Source organism: Ranitomeya imitator, chromosome 4 (assembly GCF_032444005.1).
Source record: "Ranitomeya imitator isolate aRanImi1 chromosome 4, aRanImi1.pri, whole genome shotgun sequence".
NCBI classification, from domain to species: domain Eukaryota; kingdom Metazoa; phylum Chordata; class Amphibia; order Anura; family Dendrobatidae; genus Ranitomeya; species Ranitomeya imitator.
The window spans coordinates 272,496,301-272,510,557 of NC_091285.1; the positions used below are offsets into that span (position 1 = coordinate 272,496,301).

General features: G+C 42.3%; 1 protein-coding gene across 1 annotated transcript in view; it reads right to left on the reverse strand.

Annotated features, from left to right (window-relative positions):
- The window catches only part of CNOT2 (CCR4-NOT transcription complex subunit 2), a 106,275-nt gene that overhangs the window by 27,055 nt on the left and 64,963 nt on the right, over positions 1–14,257 (reverse strand). Inside the window, exons 8-12 of the mRNA XM_069764613.1 lie at positions 12,821–12,945; positions 12,086–12,206; positions 5,174–5,330; positions 582–643; positions 366–415 (exon numbers count right to left, since the gene is read on the reverse strand). Coding sequence (XP_069620714.1) covers positions 366–415; positions 582–643; positions 5,174–5,330; positions 12,086–12,206; positions 12,821–12,945 — 515 coding nt within the window. The remainder of the gene's footprint in view (positions 1–365; positions 416–581; positions 644–5,173; positions 5,331–12,085; positions 12,207–12,820; positions 12,946–14,257) is intronic.

Genomic DNA, 14,257 nt, shown 5'->3' on the forward strand with positions numbered 1-14,257 from the left:
TTGACATAGTAACATAGTAACATAGTAACATAGTTAGTAAGGCCGAAAAAAGACATTTGTCCATCCAGTTCAGCCTATATTCCATCATAATAAATACCCAGATCTACGTCCTTCTACAGAACCTAATAATTGTATGATACAATATTGTTCTGCTCCAGGAAGACATCCAGGCCTCTCTTGAACCCCTCGACTGAGTTCGCCATCACCACCTCCTCAGGCAAGCAATTCCAGATTCTCACTGCCCTAACAGTAAAGAATCCTCTTCTATGTTGGTGGAAAAACCTACATAGGTTTTTCCACCAACACTACTATAGAAAAAAAAAAAACAAATGACGAAAAAAAAAAAAATTGACCCAAGCATTCACCTTATCCCGAATGTGAATGTTCGTTAAGTATTCAGAAGGAACATGGAAATCTAAAAAAGAGAAATCACGAAAAATTAAAATTAAGACAATAGTTACCGCATTCATTTCTGACACATTTTCAATTTAAGGAACCCCGATATTTGTATGAAATACAGTATAAAAATTAGATAAACGTCCTATAAGTAGAAGGGGGAAAAAAGTAATAAAAAGGCATACCAATATCTTGTGGTCGACAGGGTGAGGATGCCCACGGCGATGCAAATTTCGGATAAAGATTTCTGGGGTTAAAAGTGAAAAATACATACATAATCATCATTACTGAATCCACTCAGAGCAAAAATGTTCTTACAAATTTAAGCGCTCCTGTGTGTTCAAAGTACATTTTTTATTTATTTTATTTAAACATTTTAAAAAGAAAAGAATGTTCTTCAGTCATTCCAGCGTTGGTGTTCATCTGATGGCGGATATACAGAACGTGGCACGTGTATCATAGTGACACCAAAGTTCTTAAAAAGGTGGACAAGTATGTTAATTGTTCCATGGCACCAAACATTAAAGGGGTTATCCAAGACTACTTTGTTTTCTTCTCATGGGGCTAAGAATTGACAGGCGGGTAGTTGCCAGCTAACTGCCTATTCAGCCCAGCGCCAGCTTAAAGGGAACCTGTCACCCCGTTTTTTCAATATGAGATAAAAATATGGTTCAATAGGGCCTGAGCTCAGCTTTACATCAGTACCTTTCATATCCCCCGATTCCCCACCTTTGCTGCGAAAATACCTTAGCAATCTCTCCCTTTACAGTAATTACTGACTGCTCCAGCCAGTGATTCGGTTTGTCCATGTCAATGGAGCAGCTCTTAGTCTTCCAGTCTGTTTGACAGTCGGCTCCTCGCGGTTTTGCAGTGGGAAGACAGCTGCCAATCAGCATGACATCGACAATCACGTCCCATCAATAGAGCAGAGTGGAAGAGAAATAGCAGCTCTGTCGAGATGACATCACTGGAAGACGCATAAATCGCCCCATGACCACTCTGAGCTGGCAGGAATCGGCCCCAAGCACAACTACCTGCCTGTAAATTCTTAAGCCCATAAGAAAAAAAAAAAAAATAGTCCCCGATAATCTGTATAACATCTTTTAAAAGACAGAAAGTAATGAATATCTTATTGCCAAGGTTGTGTGTGCAATTTGATTACAAATAATGCAGTATCTCCTTTTTAAGTTAGGAAGAAAAAATATAAAACTAAAGGCTCTTCCACACATCTCATTTTTGGTCCGTTATATTTGAGGACCACTCATGGACCCATTACATTGAGCTTTCCTTTACACGTGTCCTTTTTTGTGAAAAGATTGTCCGAAAAAAAAAAAGTCGAATCCTCCATTGTACGTGTGATACAAACTCATAAATGCAAGTTAAAGAAACACTTTCAAAGTTTTTATCCTCTTAAAATAATGCAACCATATTATATAGAACTGTGTACTTTACAATTGCTCTTTTTTCCCACCCCACAAATTCCTCTCTTTTTTTCTGCTCTTTGTATAAACAGGAAGTCTCTTTTCCCTGCATGAATCTTTCCAACCTTTAACTCCTGACCCAGTTGCTACTCTCCTCCCCTCTGCCAGGGACTTTTGCAGTGACTTATGACTCACACAGGGAAAAGTGACTTCCTGTTTCTGCATAGAGCTTTTGGTACCGTCACACTATACGATTTACCTATGATCACGACCAGTGATATGACCTGGCCGTGATCGTAGGTAAATCGTAGTGTGGTCGCTGGGGAGCTGTCACACAGACAGCTCTCCAGCGACCAACGATGCCGAGGTCCCTGGGTAACCAGGGTAAACATCGGGTAACTAAGCGCAGGACCGCGCTTAGTAACCCGATGTTTACCCTGGTTACCAGCGTAAAAAAAACCAAACACTACATACTTACATTCTGGTGTCCGTCAGGTCCCTTGCCGTCTCTGCTTCCCGCACTCAGTGACTGCCGGCCGTAAAGTGAAAGTGAAAGCACACGTCACCGCTGTGCTCTGCTTTCACTTTACGGACGGCAGTCACAGTGCGGGAAGCAGACGGCAAGGGACCTGACGGACACCAGAATGTAAGTATGTGCTGTTTGTTTTTTTTTAGTTTTACGCTTGTAACCAGGGTAAACATCGGGTTACTAAGCGCGGCCCTGCGCTTAGTTACCCGATGTTTACCCTGGTTACAAGCGAACGCATCGCTGGATCGCATCGCTAGATCGCTAGATCGGTGTCACACACACCGATCTAGCGATGACAGCGGGAGATCCAGCGATGAAAGAAAGTTCCATACGATCTGCTACGACGTACGATTCTCAGCAGGATCCCTGATCGCTGCTGCTTGTCAGACACAGCGATATCGTAACGATATCGCTGGAACGTCACGAATCGTACCGTCGTAGCGATCGAAATGGTATAGTGTGACGGTACCCTTAGAGCAGTGTTTCTCAACTCCAGTCCTCAAGACCCATCAACAGGTCAAGTTTTCAGGATTTCCTTATGGTTTGTCTTATAATGGCAGTGTCCGTCTTACAAATCATATATATGTCCCTCATCCTGGTATCTATATAACCCCCATCCTGGCACATAGCCCCCCTGCTGCTGGCACACCACTGCCTTCCTCAGGCATCAGATCATGTGACCTGGGCACATAGTGATGACATCACTGTACTGCGACGATCACATGATCGAATGTCGGCACAGACACAGAAAGAGCCACGGGAGAACTGGGAGCACGGAGCCACCATCAGAGGGTGAGTTAAGTGTTTGTTATTTTATCATGTGCGTGCCTGCAGGGGGCCATGTAGTGACTGTGGGGGCCATGTGTGTGCCAGCAGGGGGGCATATAGAGGGGGGGGGGATGTGTGTGCCAGCAGGGGGGCATATAGAGTGACCGGGAGGGGGCATATTCATGATGGGAGGGGGGGGGGGGGGGAGAGGGAGTGCAGGCACATGTAATATGCACTGCTCCCATCAAGCAACTTGGCGCGGCTTCAGCACCGAGGTGATGGACAGTGGGTGCAGTGAATATTACATGAGGCTAATGAGCGGGAGCACAGGACCTCCTGCTGTCTCTGCAGCCCACAGCCAGCCCACTCCAGCCCCGACACCACTACAGAGCCGCCCCCCTCCTCTACAGCACAGCACACAGATTCGGATTATGAGACGCACCCCCCACTTTCCCCAAAATTTGGGGGAACAAAAGTGTGTCTTATAATCCGAAAAATACGGTAGCTGTGTAGAAAGGCAAAAAGATAAATTGTAAGTACACAGTGCTATGATGGCTGCAATATATTAAGAGGATAAAATCTTTGATGGGAGGAGGAGTGCTTCCTTAATGTCGATATTAAAAACAAACAACAGATATTCATGTGCTGTTCCTATTTTACTGTTTAAGAGCTCTGTCAGACGTCAGTGTGTCGGGTACGTGTTGGAGGAGACAATCGGTCTGTGCACAAGTAAGTGTGTTTCACCTGACAGTGTGCAAAATACACAGATATGTTTGCCTTTATTTATTTATTTTTTTAACTGCAGCACGGGCCACAAAACGCAGATTTTTCAAGGTGATCTGCGGTGAACTCACTGAGCTGAACTACAGTGAACTCAGTGACTTTTTCTCACGGTGCTGAGGCTACCGCAGTTCAGCCAGCTGGTAACGCAGCCTCAGTGACCCGCGATAACATCGATAAGGTCATCGCTAGTCACGGATGTCGTGTTCGCAGCAGCTCATTCCTCAGTGGTTAACCGCCTGGACGGTTGCATCTTGGCACCATCCAGGTTGAAAACTATTTATCCCCAGACATTGATTACGCCGTGGGACAGAACGGCAAACAGGTGAGGGATATTGTTTTTTAATTTTTATTTTATTACAGGAGACGTTGGCTTCAATGGAATGGGCGTTAGGCGAGTAGAACGGTGTTTGTTATTTTTAAATAAAAAAGGAAAAGGTGTGTTTTGTTTTTATTTCCAATACTTGCTGAGTCTCTATTTACCATACAACTATAAGATTTGCAATGGAGAATAACAGCCCCCAGTTGTCTGCTTTACCAAGTTTGGTTGTCAAAATGGGGGGACCCCACGCCGTTTTAAAATTATTTATTTAATTACAGTACAGGCGGTGGGTGATGAATACTCCAATCAACCGCAGCCTGCTCTCGCTGGTATTAGCGGCAGTAGGTGTAGGCTGATGGGAGAAATAGTCCCACCAGCCGCCGCCTGCTCTTTCTGTTATCAGTTGAATATAACTCAACATTCTCTCCTGTTTGCGCTGTTTGTCGGCAGAGCAGGGGAGAATGAAAAGAGCTGCCTTCAGCATCCGGCGCCAGCAAAACAGTGCTAACTGTATTGATGATTCCCAGGTGCCAATATGTGTGGTACTGATGCAGCACATGGGCGGCACACAGTTGCCACAAATATGCCACACGGATATGGATATCTCTGCTACCGGAAATATCAGGACGTATGAAATCGGCCTAAAAGGGTAGGAGAAGCTAAGACTCACAAGACTTGTCTTAGTCAGAACACACTTTAAAATATAAAAGTTACTTATACCTTTGTTGAAATTTCATAAAATGATATCCAGTGGCTAAACGCAAGTTTTCATTTCTCATATAGAGCATGTACGTAAGAGATTTAATAAGACTAACTTGCTACAATGGAATACTTTAGAGCCAGGAATGTCTCTCGAATTCTTAAAAGCAGTTCTAATTAAAAAGAAATGCCTGAAAGCGCTCCAAGCTTTCCCCCCCCCGTATTTTAGAAAACAATACCACGGAAAAAAATACTCACTCTGGAGAGTTGAGATTGAGGCCTAGTGTTGTCAAGTCACTTCCTAATGCAAGATGTACCATCCCTGGATCTGTCTCAGCTGCCCTGATGAATGTTAACAAACCAATCATGCCAAACTGGTCTGTCACCATGCCTTGAGGAATGTTGGTAACTCGGCCTGGTGGAAAGACAGAAGCAAAAATAAACAACGTTAAATCATACGCAAATTATATCTTCAGAGCATGAAGATGTGGGAGCTTCAGTAAAGCACCATGATCAAGTGTGAAAATATATGTACGGTATGTTTAGAAATGTAGAGACCTCTGAGTGAACCCATAAGAAAAATGGATTAAACAGAGCCAAAAAATCCACTTATGAAATCAAATTAGAAATTGGAAACATCAAACCAAAAAGAGGACAACTGGACCTCAAAGAGATTATTCATAAGTATAAGAAATTAAAACATTATTTAAAAAAAAAAAAATGTAAAAAAAAAAAAAAAAAAAGAAGTTATCACTAGTGATGAGCGAGTGTGCTCGTTACTCGAGTTTTCTGAGCATGCTCGGGTGTTCTCAGAGTATTCTGGGCGTGCTCGTAGATTATGTTTGTGTCCCCGCAGCTGCATGATTTGCGGCTGTTAGGGAATCCCCACATGTGTTCAGGCTGTCTAACAAACAGCTATTCCCTGCATGTGTTCAGGTTGTCTAGCAGCCGCAAATCATGCAGGGGGATGGACACACACAATCTATGAGCTCACTGCGCCTGCCCCAGCAAGTACTAAACAGCGCAGGCGCCGGATTTCATTGGAAAACAGCGCGGAGGGGGCGGCGCCCGTCGCCGAAGATTTGAGTGACTGAAGTGTGGCGTTTGCAGCAGGGGGGGTTAAGACCTGCCTCCGGGACTAAAGACAGGTATTTTGGCGAAATTATAAAACGCTTTATTTTGGCTTTAACTGCACCAATAACTAAAAGAGCCACCTTGTCAGAATGCAGCATAACTGCTGCACAAGGTGGCTCTTTTAGTTTCTAACGGCTGGAGGGTGTGACTGAGTCGCTTTAAGTTCCCTAAAGGGACTAACAAAAACAGTGCAAAAAAATGTTTTTAAAAATATGAATAGACGTTAACCCCTTAGTGACGGCGCCAAATTTTTGAAATCTGACCAGTGTCACTTTATGTGGTAATAACTCTGCAACGCTTCAACAAATCCCAGTGATTTTGAGATTGTTTTTTCCTGACACATTATACTTTATGATAATGGTAAATTTAGGCCAATATGTTTTGTGTTTGTTTATAAAAAAAATATCAAAAATTTGAGAAAAATGTTAGAAAATTAGCAATTTTCAAAATTTGAATGATTATCCCTTTAATCCAGATGGTCATACCACAGCGAACCATTAATAAATATAATTTCCCACATGTCGGCTTTACATCAGCATAAATTTGTAAAATGTTATTTTATTTTGTTAGCATTTTTGGAGGTTTAAAAATGTAGCAGCAGTTTTTCATTTTTTCAAGGAAATTGACTAAATTTATTTTTTTAGGGACTTAGTCATGTTTGAAGTGACTTTAGGGGACTCATATTGGGAAACCCCCAAATGTGATACCATTTTAAAAACAGCACCCCCTGACATATCGAAAACTGCTGTCAGGTAGTTTATTAACCCTTCAGGTGCTTTACAGGAATTAATGCAAAGTGGTATGACAGAAATGAAAAACAGGATTTTTGGTTGCTTACCGTAAAATCTGTTTCTTGAAGCCTCCATTGGGGGACACAGGAACCATGGGTGTATGCTGCTGCCACTAGGAGGCTGACACTATGCAAATAAAAAAATTAGCTCCTCCTCTGCAGTGTACACCCCACCGACTGGCATTATACTCTTCAGTTAGTGAGAAAGCAGTAGGAGATAATGAAACAAGGTTGAAAAACCATAACCACAAACTTGAGAACTGTAACGTGAGAACAGTCATAGAACAGATAACAGAAAACATTGGGAGGGTGCTGTGTCCCCCAATGGAGGCTTCAAGAAACAGATTTTACGGTAAGCAACCAAAAATCCTGTTTTCTTTATCGCCTCTCATTGGGGGACACAGGAACCATGGGACGTCCCAAAGCAGTCCCAAGGGTGGGAAAAACAGACTTCCATCAGGTCAGAGGACTCACCACTGCCGCCTGCAGGATCCTTCTGCCTAGGCTGGCGTCCGCCGATGCGTAGGTATGGACCTTGTAAAATTTGGCGAACGTGTGGATGGAAGACCAAGTTGCCGCTTTGCAAAGCTGTAGGGCGGAAGCCCTGTGGTGCACCGCCCAGGAGGCGCCGACTGCCCGGGTAGAGTGAGCCTTAATCCCAGGAGGGGGCACTCTGTTCTTGACCCGGTAAGCCTCCAAAATTGCCATTCTGATCCATCGAGCAATAGTCGCTTTAGAAGCCGGCTGGCCTCTGCGCGTGCCATCAGGAATGACGAAAAAAGAATTCGTCTTCCGGAAAGAGGATGTTCTATCCAGATAAATCCTCACTGCCCTGACGAGGTCTAGCTTGTTCAACGATCGCTCCAGAGGATGAGTCGGAGCTGGACAAAAGGAAGGTAGAACGATGTCCTCTTTGAGGTGGAAGGTGGAAACCACCTTAGGAAGAAAAGAAGGTGGGGGGCGGAAGACCACCTTGTCCTGGTGAATGACCAAAAATGGAGGGCGGCAAGACAGTGCCGCCAGCTCGGAAACGCGGCGAATGGACGTGATGGCCACAAGAAAGGCCACCTTCCAAGATAAAACTGATAGAGGAATCTCCCTAAGAGGTTCAAAGGGAGAAACCTTCAAAACGTCCAGTACCAGGTTTAGGTCCCATGCCTCCACAGGGGCCCTGTACGGCGGGACGGCGTGGGCTACCCCCTGAAAGAAGGTCTTAACCTGTGGCCGAGAGGCCAAGGTCTTCTGAAAGAGGATGGAAAGCGCAGAGACCTGACCCTTCAGGGAGCTAAGAGCCAGGCCCGAATCCAGTCCTGCCTGAAGGAAGGCCAAAAGAGAAGGCAGGGAAAAAACCATAGGCGGAACGCGGTTGGACTCGCACCAACGGAAGTAAGCCTTCCAGGTGCGGTAGTAGATCCTGGAAGACGAAGGCTTCCGAGCCTGAATCATGGTGTGAATCACCCGGTCCGAAAGGCCGGACGCTCTAGAACCGCGGTCTCAACAGCCACGCCGTTAAACTGAGCGACCGAGAATTCGGGTGGCAGATCGGACCCTGGGACAGCAGATCGGGCCTGTCTGGAAGGCGCCAGGGAGCGTCCGCGAGAAGGTCTGACAGGAAGGGTATGAGACGTCCAGGGAGCTGATGGACGTCCTCGTCTCCTCCAAACCGACAGGCTCTGGTGGGCGAGTGGGTGGGGGACGGAGCCAGGACCGGACTTCTAAGCACGCTTGTCTGCTAGGATCTTGGTCCTGGAGAGGGATCTATGAGGATACGGGGTGGCAGTACACGCCGTACTCATAGTCCGCTTGTGGGACTACAGGTGTGACTGCTCACCCTGTATCCCTCCGGAAAAACCTGAAAAGAAACGACGCACATTGAGGTAGATAAGGGTCTAATGAAAGACCCGTGTCCACCTCCTACTGACACTAAGCTAAACTGAAGAGTATAATGCCAGTCGGTGGGGTGTACACTGCAGAGGAGGAGCTAATTTTTTTATTTGCATAGTGTCAGCCTCCTAGTGGCAGCAGCATACACCCATGGTTCCTGTGTCCCCCAATGAGAGGCGATAAAGAAATGTGTATTTTTACCACCTAAATGCCTCTAACTTCTGAACAGGTTACAACAGCCATCAGATGCTAATGCTGCTATTTGGTCGTGAATTGCCATGGCAAACATCAGGACCACAAAATCATGATCTGAGGGCACCAATTGGGATAAAGAGGAAGCCCCCACACTCTGTTAACCATATATAATGATGTAGTCACTATTAACAGCAGCATCTAAGGGGTTAAACAGAGTTGGACGGTGCAAACACTGATCGTGGCTAATGCAGCAAGTTGTCAGCTATAGTGTACAACCGACAGCTACTGGATTGTCACATGTATAGGGAGGCTATTCTCTTATATTTCAGGTCAGTTAAAAGATGTATTGGTGGTCATTAAAGGGTTAAATGAAAATGTATCAATCTGCTTTGTAATTTTCGTATCTGTCTGAAGTTTGTGTCAGACTAAATTACATTTTTGATATATGCCTTAATGAAAAGTACTTGACTAAAAAAAAGAAATGAATAAAAAAAAAAAAAAAAAAAAGGATTTTAGAAAAGTTCAAATCATTTCCCTTTTCCACCCATTAAAAATAACAATAAATAAAAATAAACATACTTGGCATTGCTGTGCTTGTTAGCCACTTCATAACATATAATGTAAAATTACATCAAATGCCGACTCCCTGACTTTGATGCAGGTTCACAGGTCGAGCCCGCATCTTTCACTGCACATGACAGCTGATCTAATCAGCCATCATGTGCTGAAGACCCCTGTGCCTGTCTTTACGATCCTCCTGAGAATGCCAGCCCGTGGCTGGTGTTCACAGGAGATTGTGACTTTAGCTGTACATAGCTGTGCTAATTAAAATAAAAATTTAAATAAAACAAAATAAATACACATATTTGGTATCGCTGCGTTCATAAGAGTTTGATCTATCAAAACCTGAATAAATTAAGCGATTGGTATCGACAGAATTACTTTTTTTTTTTTTTTTTTTTTAGCAGCAGCAACAATGCAATAAAAGGAGATCAATACATAGTATCTACCCCCAAAAAGTATCAGTAAAAAGATCAGCTGAAAACAAGCCATGACACAACCCTATATCACAAATTAAACCGCTACAGGTCTTTTTTTTTTTTTTTTTTTTTAACAATTCCAAATTTATTTTCAACACTTAGAAAAAACAAACCATACATGTTCAGTATCTGCAAAAAACAAGCCTTTATACGGCTATACAAATGGAAAAATAAGTTATGGCTCTTCGAAGAATATGAAGACAGATCTCTCGAAAGACAAAATAAAGTAATCTGATTGGTAAAACGACACAACGAGAAGAAGAATCAAAAAGCCAAGAACTGCAGTTTTTCTGCGGAAAAAAAAAAATTTCATACTGGCGATGAAACCGTATCTAGCCGAATGTGATATCAATAAAAACATCTTCTTGGGTCGCAAAAAAACAAGCTCTCACACAGGTCCATATCCTGAAAACGTTATGGTGACAAGCGGAAATTTTATTAGGTTATTTTTATTTATTTATTTTTTACAAAATTCAGATTTTTTTTTTACCACTCCAATAAAATAAAAAACATACATGTTTGGTATTGTCGTAATCGTACTGACCTGGAGAATCATACTGCCAGGTCGCTTTATATGTAACATTAATGATGAAAATAAAATCCCCAAAAAGACAATTGTGGCATTGCATTTTCTTCATGCACTTGTAATTTTTTTTCCATGATATAATGGAAGGGGTCATTCAGAAGTACAACTCGTCCCACAAAAAACAAGCCCTCACATGGCTAGATCAACAGAAGAAACAAACAAAAAAAAAAGTTATGGCTCTTATAATAAGACGAGGAAAAAAACAAAAGTACAAAAAAAATCACCTGGTTGGAAATGGGTTAAATTTACCATCTGGAGAGGTCATAAAATGAAGAAACAAATACCCTCCTGTTAAATCCCCACCGGTCCGATGCTCCAATAGTCCTCCCAGTGAATTTGTGCTGTAGTGACCATAATGTACATACACATGACCAGTAAAATAAAGAATGGTGAGGACACGGGAGAGATGGAGGGTTTACCAGGCAAGTAATGTTTGATTCCTTTTCTCCTTATTGTATAACATTTCTGCCGCAACTTTAATATCTTTATTTCTCAGACAGACCCTATTAACCCCTTCCCACTGCAGCCAATTTTCGCTTTTGCACTTTCAATTTTCCTAACCTTCTTCAAAGAGCCATAACTATTTCATTTTTCCCATCTGCATAGCTGTAAGAGGGCTTGTTTTTTACAGAACAAGTTGTAGTATGGAATTGTATAGTTTTACCATAGATTGCACTGGGAAACAAGAAGAAAAATTCTAATAGCAGTGAAATGGCAAAAAAACACAAATTCTGGTCATTTTTGGGAGGTGATTGTGGTTAGTTTCATGACGTCCATAGTGTGGTAACAAGGACCTGGCAGCATGGCTCTTAATGGCAGTACGATTACTGCCATACTGCTAACACCAAACTGTTGGTGTTTTGTTTTCTTATTGGTTTGATTTTTTTTTTCTCAGATGTGAAAAGAAAAAAAAACAAAACAGAAATTTGTAAAAAATAAAAATTAAAAAAATAATAAATTGGTTTATGATGCCAATTTTTGAGACCTATGACACTTATTTTTCTGTTACATGAGCCTCGTTAAGGCTTGTTTTTTTACTGATGTGGCAAGCAGACTTTTACGGATACCATTTTGGGGTAACATGGGTCATTTTGAATTTTTTCAAAAAAACAGCAATTCTGGAAATTCATTTTTTTAAATGTTGTTTCTTTAGTCACTATAGGAGACTTACACCTGTGATCACTTGATCCCTTACTCTTGTACTGCAATTCACCAACAATGCCGAGTTTCACAGGATTACCAACTTACGACATGGCAACACAACATCCCGCAATTGTGTAGAAGGAGAGGGGTGGGGTGATTTGCTCATGTAAATGATCCTATGGGTGCACAAGTGCCTTAACTGAAAATGGCAGTGATGGTGAGCAGCATTTAAAGGATCAATCAAATGAACACAGCCGGCATCTGTTCGGTAAGTTGTGGACTCCCATCCTGAACCCGCGCCATGCTACCATACAATACATGTAATGTATATTGCACAAGAGGCGATGAGAAAGGGTTAAGTTTGCATCTGAAGTAGAGTAATGTATAAAGGAACTCACCGTCAGGTAAGACCTGGATCCCCTTTTTCTGCTGGTTATTATTTTGTGTTGTGGAACTTTTGTCTCCTGGAAATTTGGGTCCATCTGTACTTGAGACAGTCTTTCCGGGTGTATTTAAATTCTGAGAATGAAAAACATAAAGGAAGATATTAATACATCAACTATTAAAGGGACCCTGTCAGCAGGATTGTGCACAGTAACCTACAGTGTCAGGTCGGCGCCGTTATACTGATTACAATGATACCTGGGTGATGAAATCCGTTTTGTGGTTGTTGTGTAATCTTTATTTTCAGTTAATGAGATTCTCGTGTTTTTACATACTGCGCTTGCACAATTAATATTGTGGTCTTTAAAAAAAAAAAAAAAAACTTTGGCTCCAGCAAAATAGCTCCGGAGGTGGTGCATGCGCAGTAGCATTTATTGCTTGCCCGATCGATGCTACTTCGCATGCGCCGCCATTTTGCTGGAGACCTTTTTTTTTGCTCCAACAAGATGGAGGCGAATGCGAAGTAGCATTTATTGGCAAGATAGAATCAGGAATGGCTAGCAGTAGTAAAGGCCAGCTCAAAAGAACAGTTTATTAATAGGTATCTCTGCTAATAATTTGAAATCCATAAAATGTCAAAGTAGAATAAGCTTTCATCAATTGCCTCTAAGTGAAATGGCCTTTTTCTTTAACTATGAAAAGGAACTAGAGGTGCACCAGGGCTAATACAAAAACTCATTGCTACGTACAGATTTATTGTCATCATTGCTCGATGTTGGATCCTTATAGCTGGAGCCTGGTAATGCAGGGAAGTCCTCGTTGTGTATTGAGAAGTCCTGAGACTGCTCACTTGCTGGCTTTGTCACCATACCGACTGCAAGAGCAAGAACTCTTATTAGTACACATATCCAAAGATTTCACAAGTCAGAAAAGCCGCCGTACATACACAGTATTACACAAGTTTACTGCGATCTTCAGATTTTTCACTAGAAGGAAAATGGTGGGAGTGTATACAGTTCAGTTCCAAAAGATGATGCAGACTTGCAACAAATCTGCATCAGAAATCTGAGGCTGACCCTCGTATCTCTGCAGCGGAACTGGGAGTTTAACTTGCTGCAATATATGGCGTCATATCAGGGTTAGGTTGTCATTTGATCATTTGATGTGTTTCCAAGGAAATTCTGCTTTGGTGATAAATAATCTTTAACTTCTCAATCTGGGGCTAACCTTTTTCATCTATTCACATAAGTGCTCAGCAGTAATCCTACCATCCCCTGAAGTGGAGATCCCTACCGCACGGCAAGAGTTAACAGCCTATCACAGGCCGGCAGCTGATGACAGCGTGCACGACGCCAACCTATGGCGTCACTGTTATACGCCGGAACAACGGTGCGCGCCTGGGCTGAATCGTAGTGCTATGGGGGTGCATTATACTATATATGACTATTTGATACATTATACTACTATGGGGGTGCATCATACTATATATGACTATTTGATACATTATACTACTATGGGGGTGCATCATACTATATATGACTATTTGATACATTATACTATTATGCCCCCGAAGAAGCATTAAGCGAAACGCACGTTGGGGTCCCTTCCGTCCATAGCAGCAGGTTGGTTCCAGATATAAACAGAATATACGGCAAAAGCCAGCTCACCGATCATTGCAAGAAGCCCGGAACTTCGTCCTGACAAGACGCAGTAGGATTCCATAAACGAGAAGAGAATGGTTCCAGATACCTCTCTCTCTTTTTTATAATCTTCTAGCTACCTCAGCCTGTTTATGTGAAGTTCCATATTCAATTGGAGAGTTTCTTTTTTTTAGGTACTTATATTTGCATAGGTCTATACACCTTTTTGGTATCTTGTACCTTACTGCTTGGTCCCCCTTTTTTGCGCTTCAGTGCGAGTTAAATAATACTCTGTTTGGCATTGATCCTGCATGGCAGTCAGTATTTAGGTTGTATTAAAGCACTATGCACTTTACTGTATTATTTTCAATACTGCTGTAATATAGATAATGATTCAATTTATGCTATTTTTTGCACATGTGTGCATGTCGTTAACCAAATACTCTATACAATCAAATATTCATTATATCAGACCATACTGTATGCACCTAATTATTTCCTTTATTACTATCTATATTTATTAAATTGATTGGTTCTTACTTATAT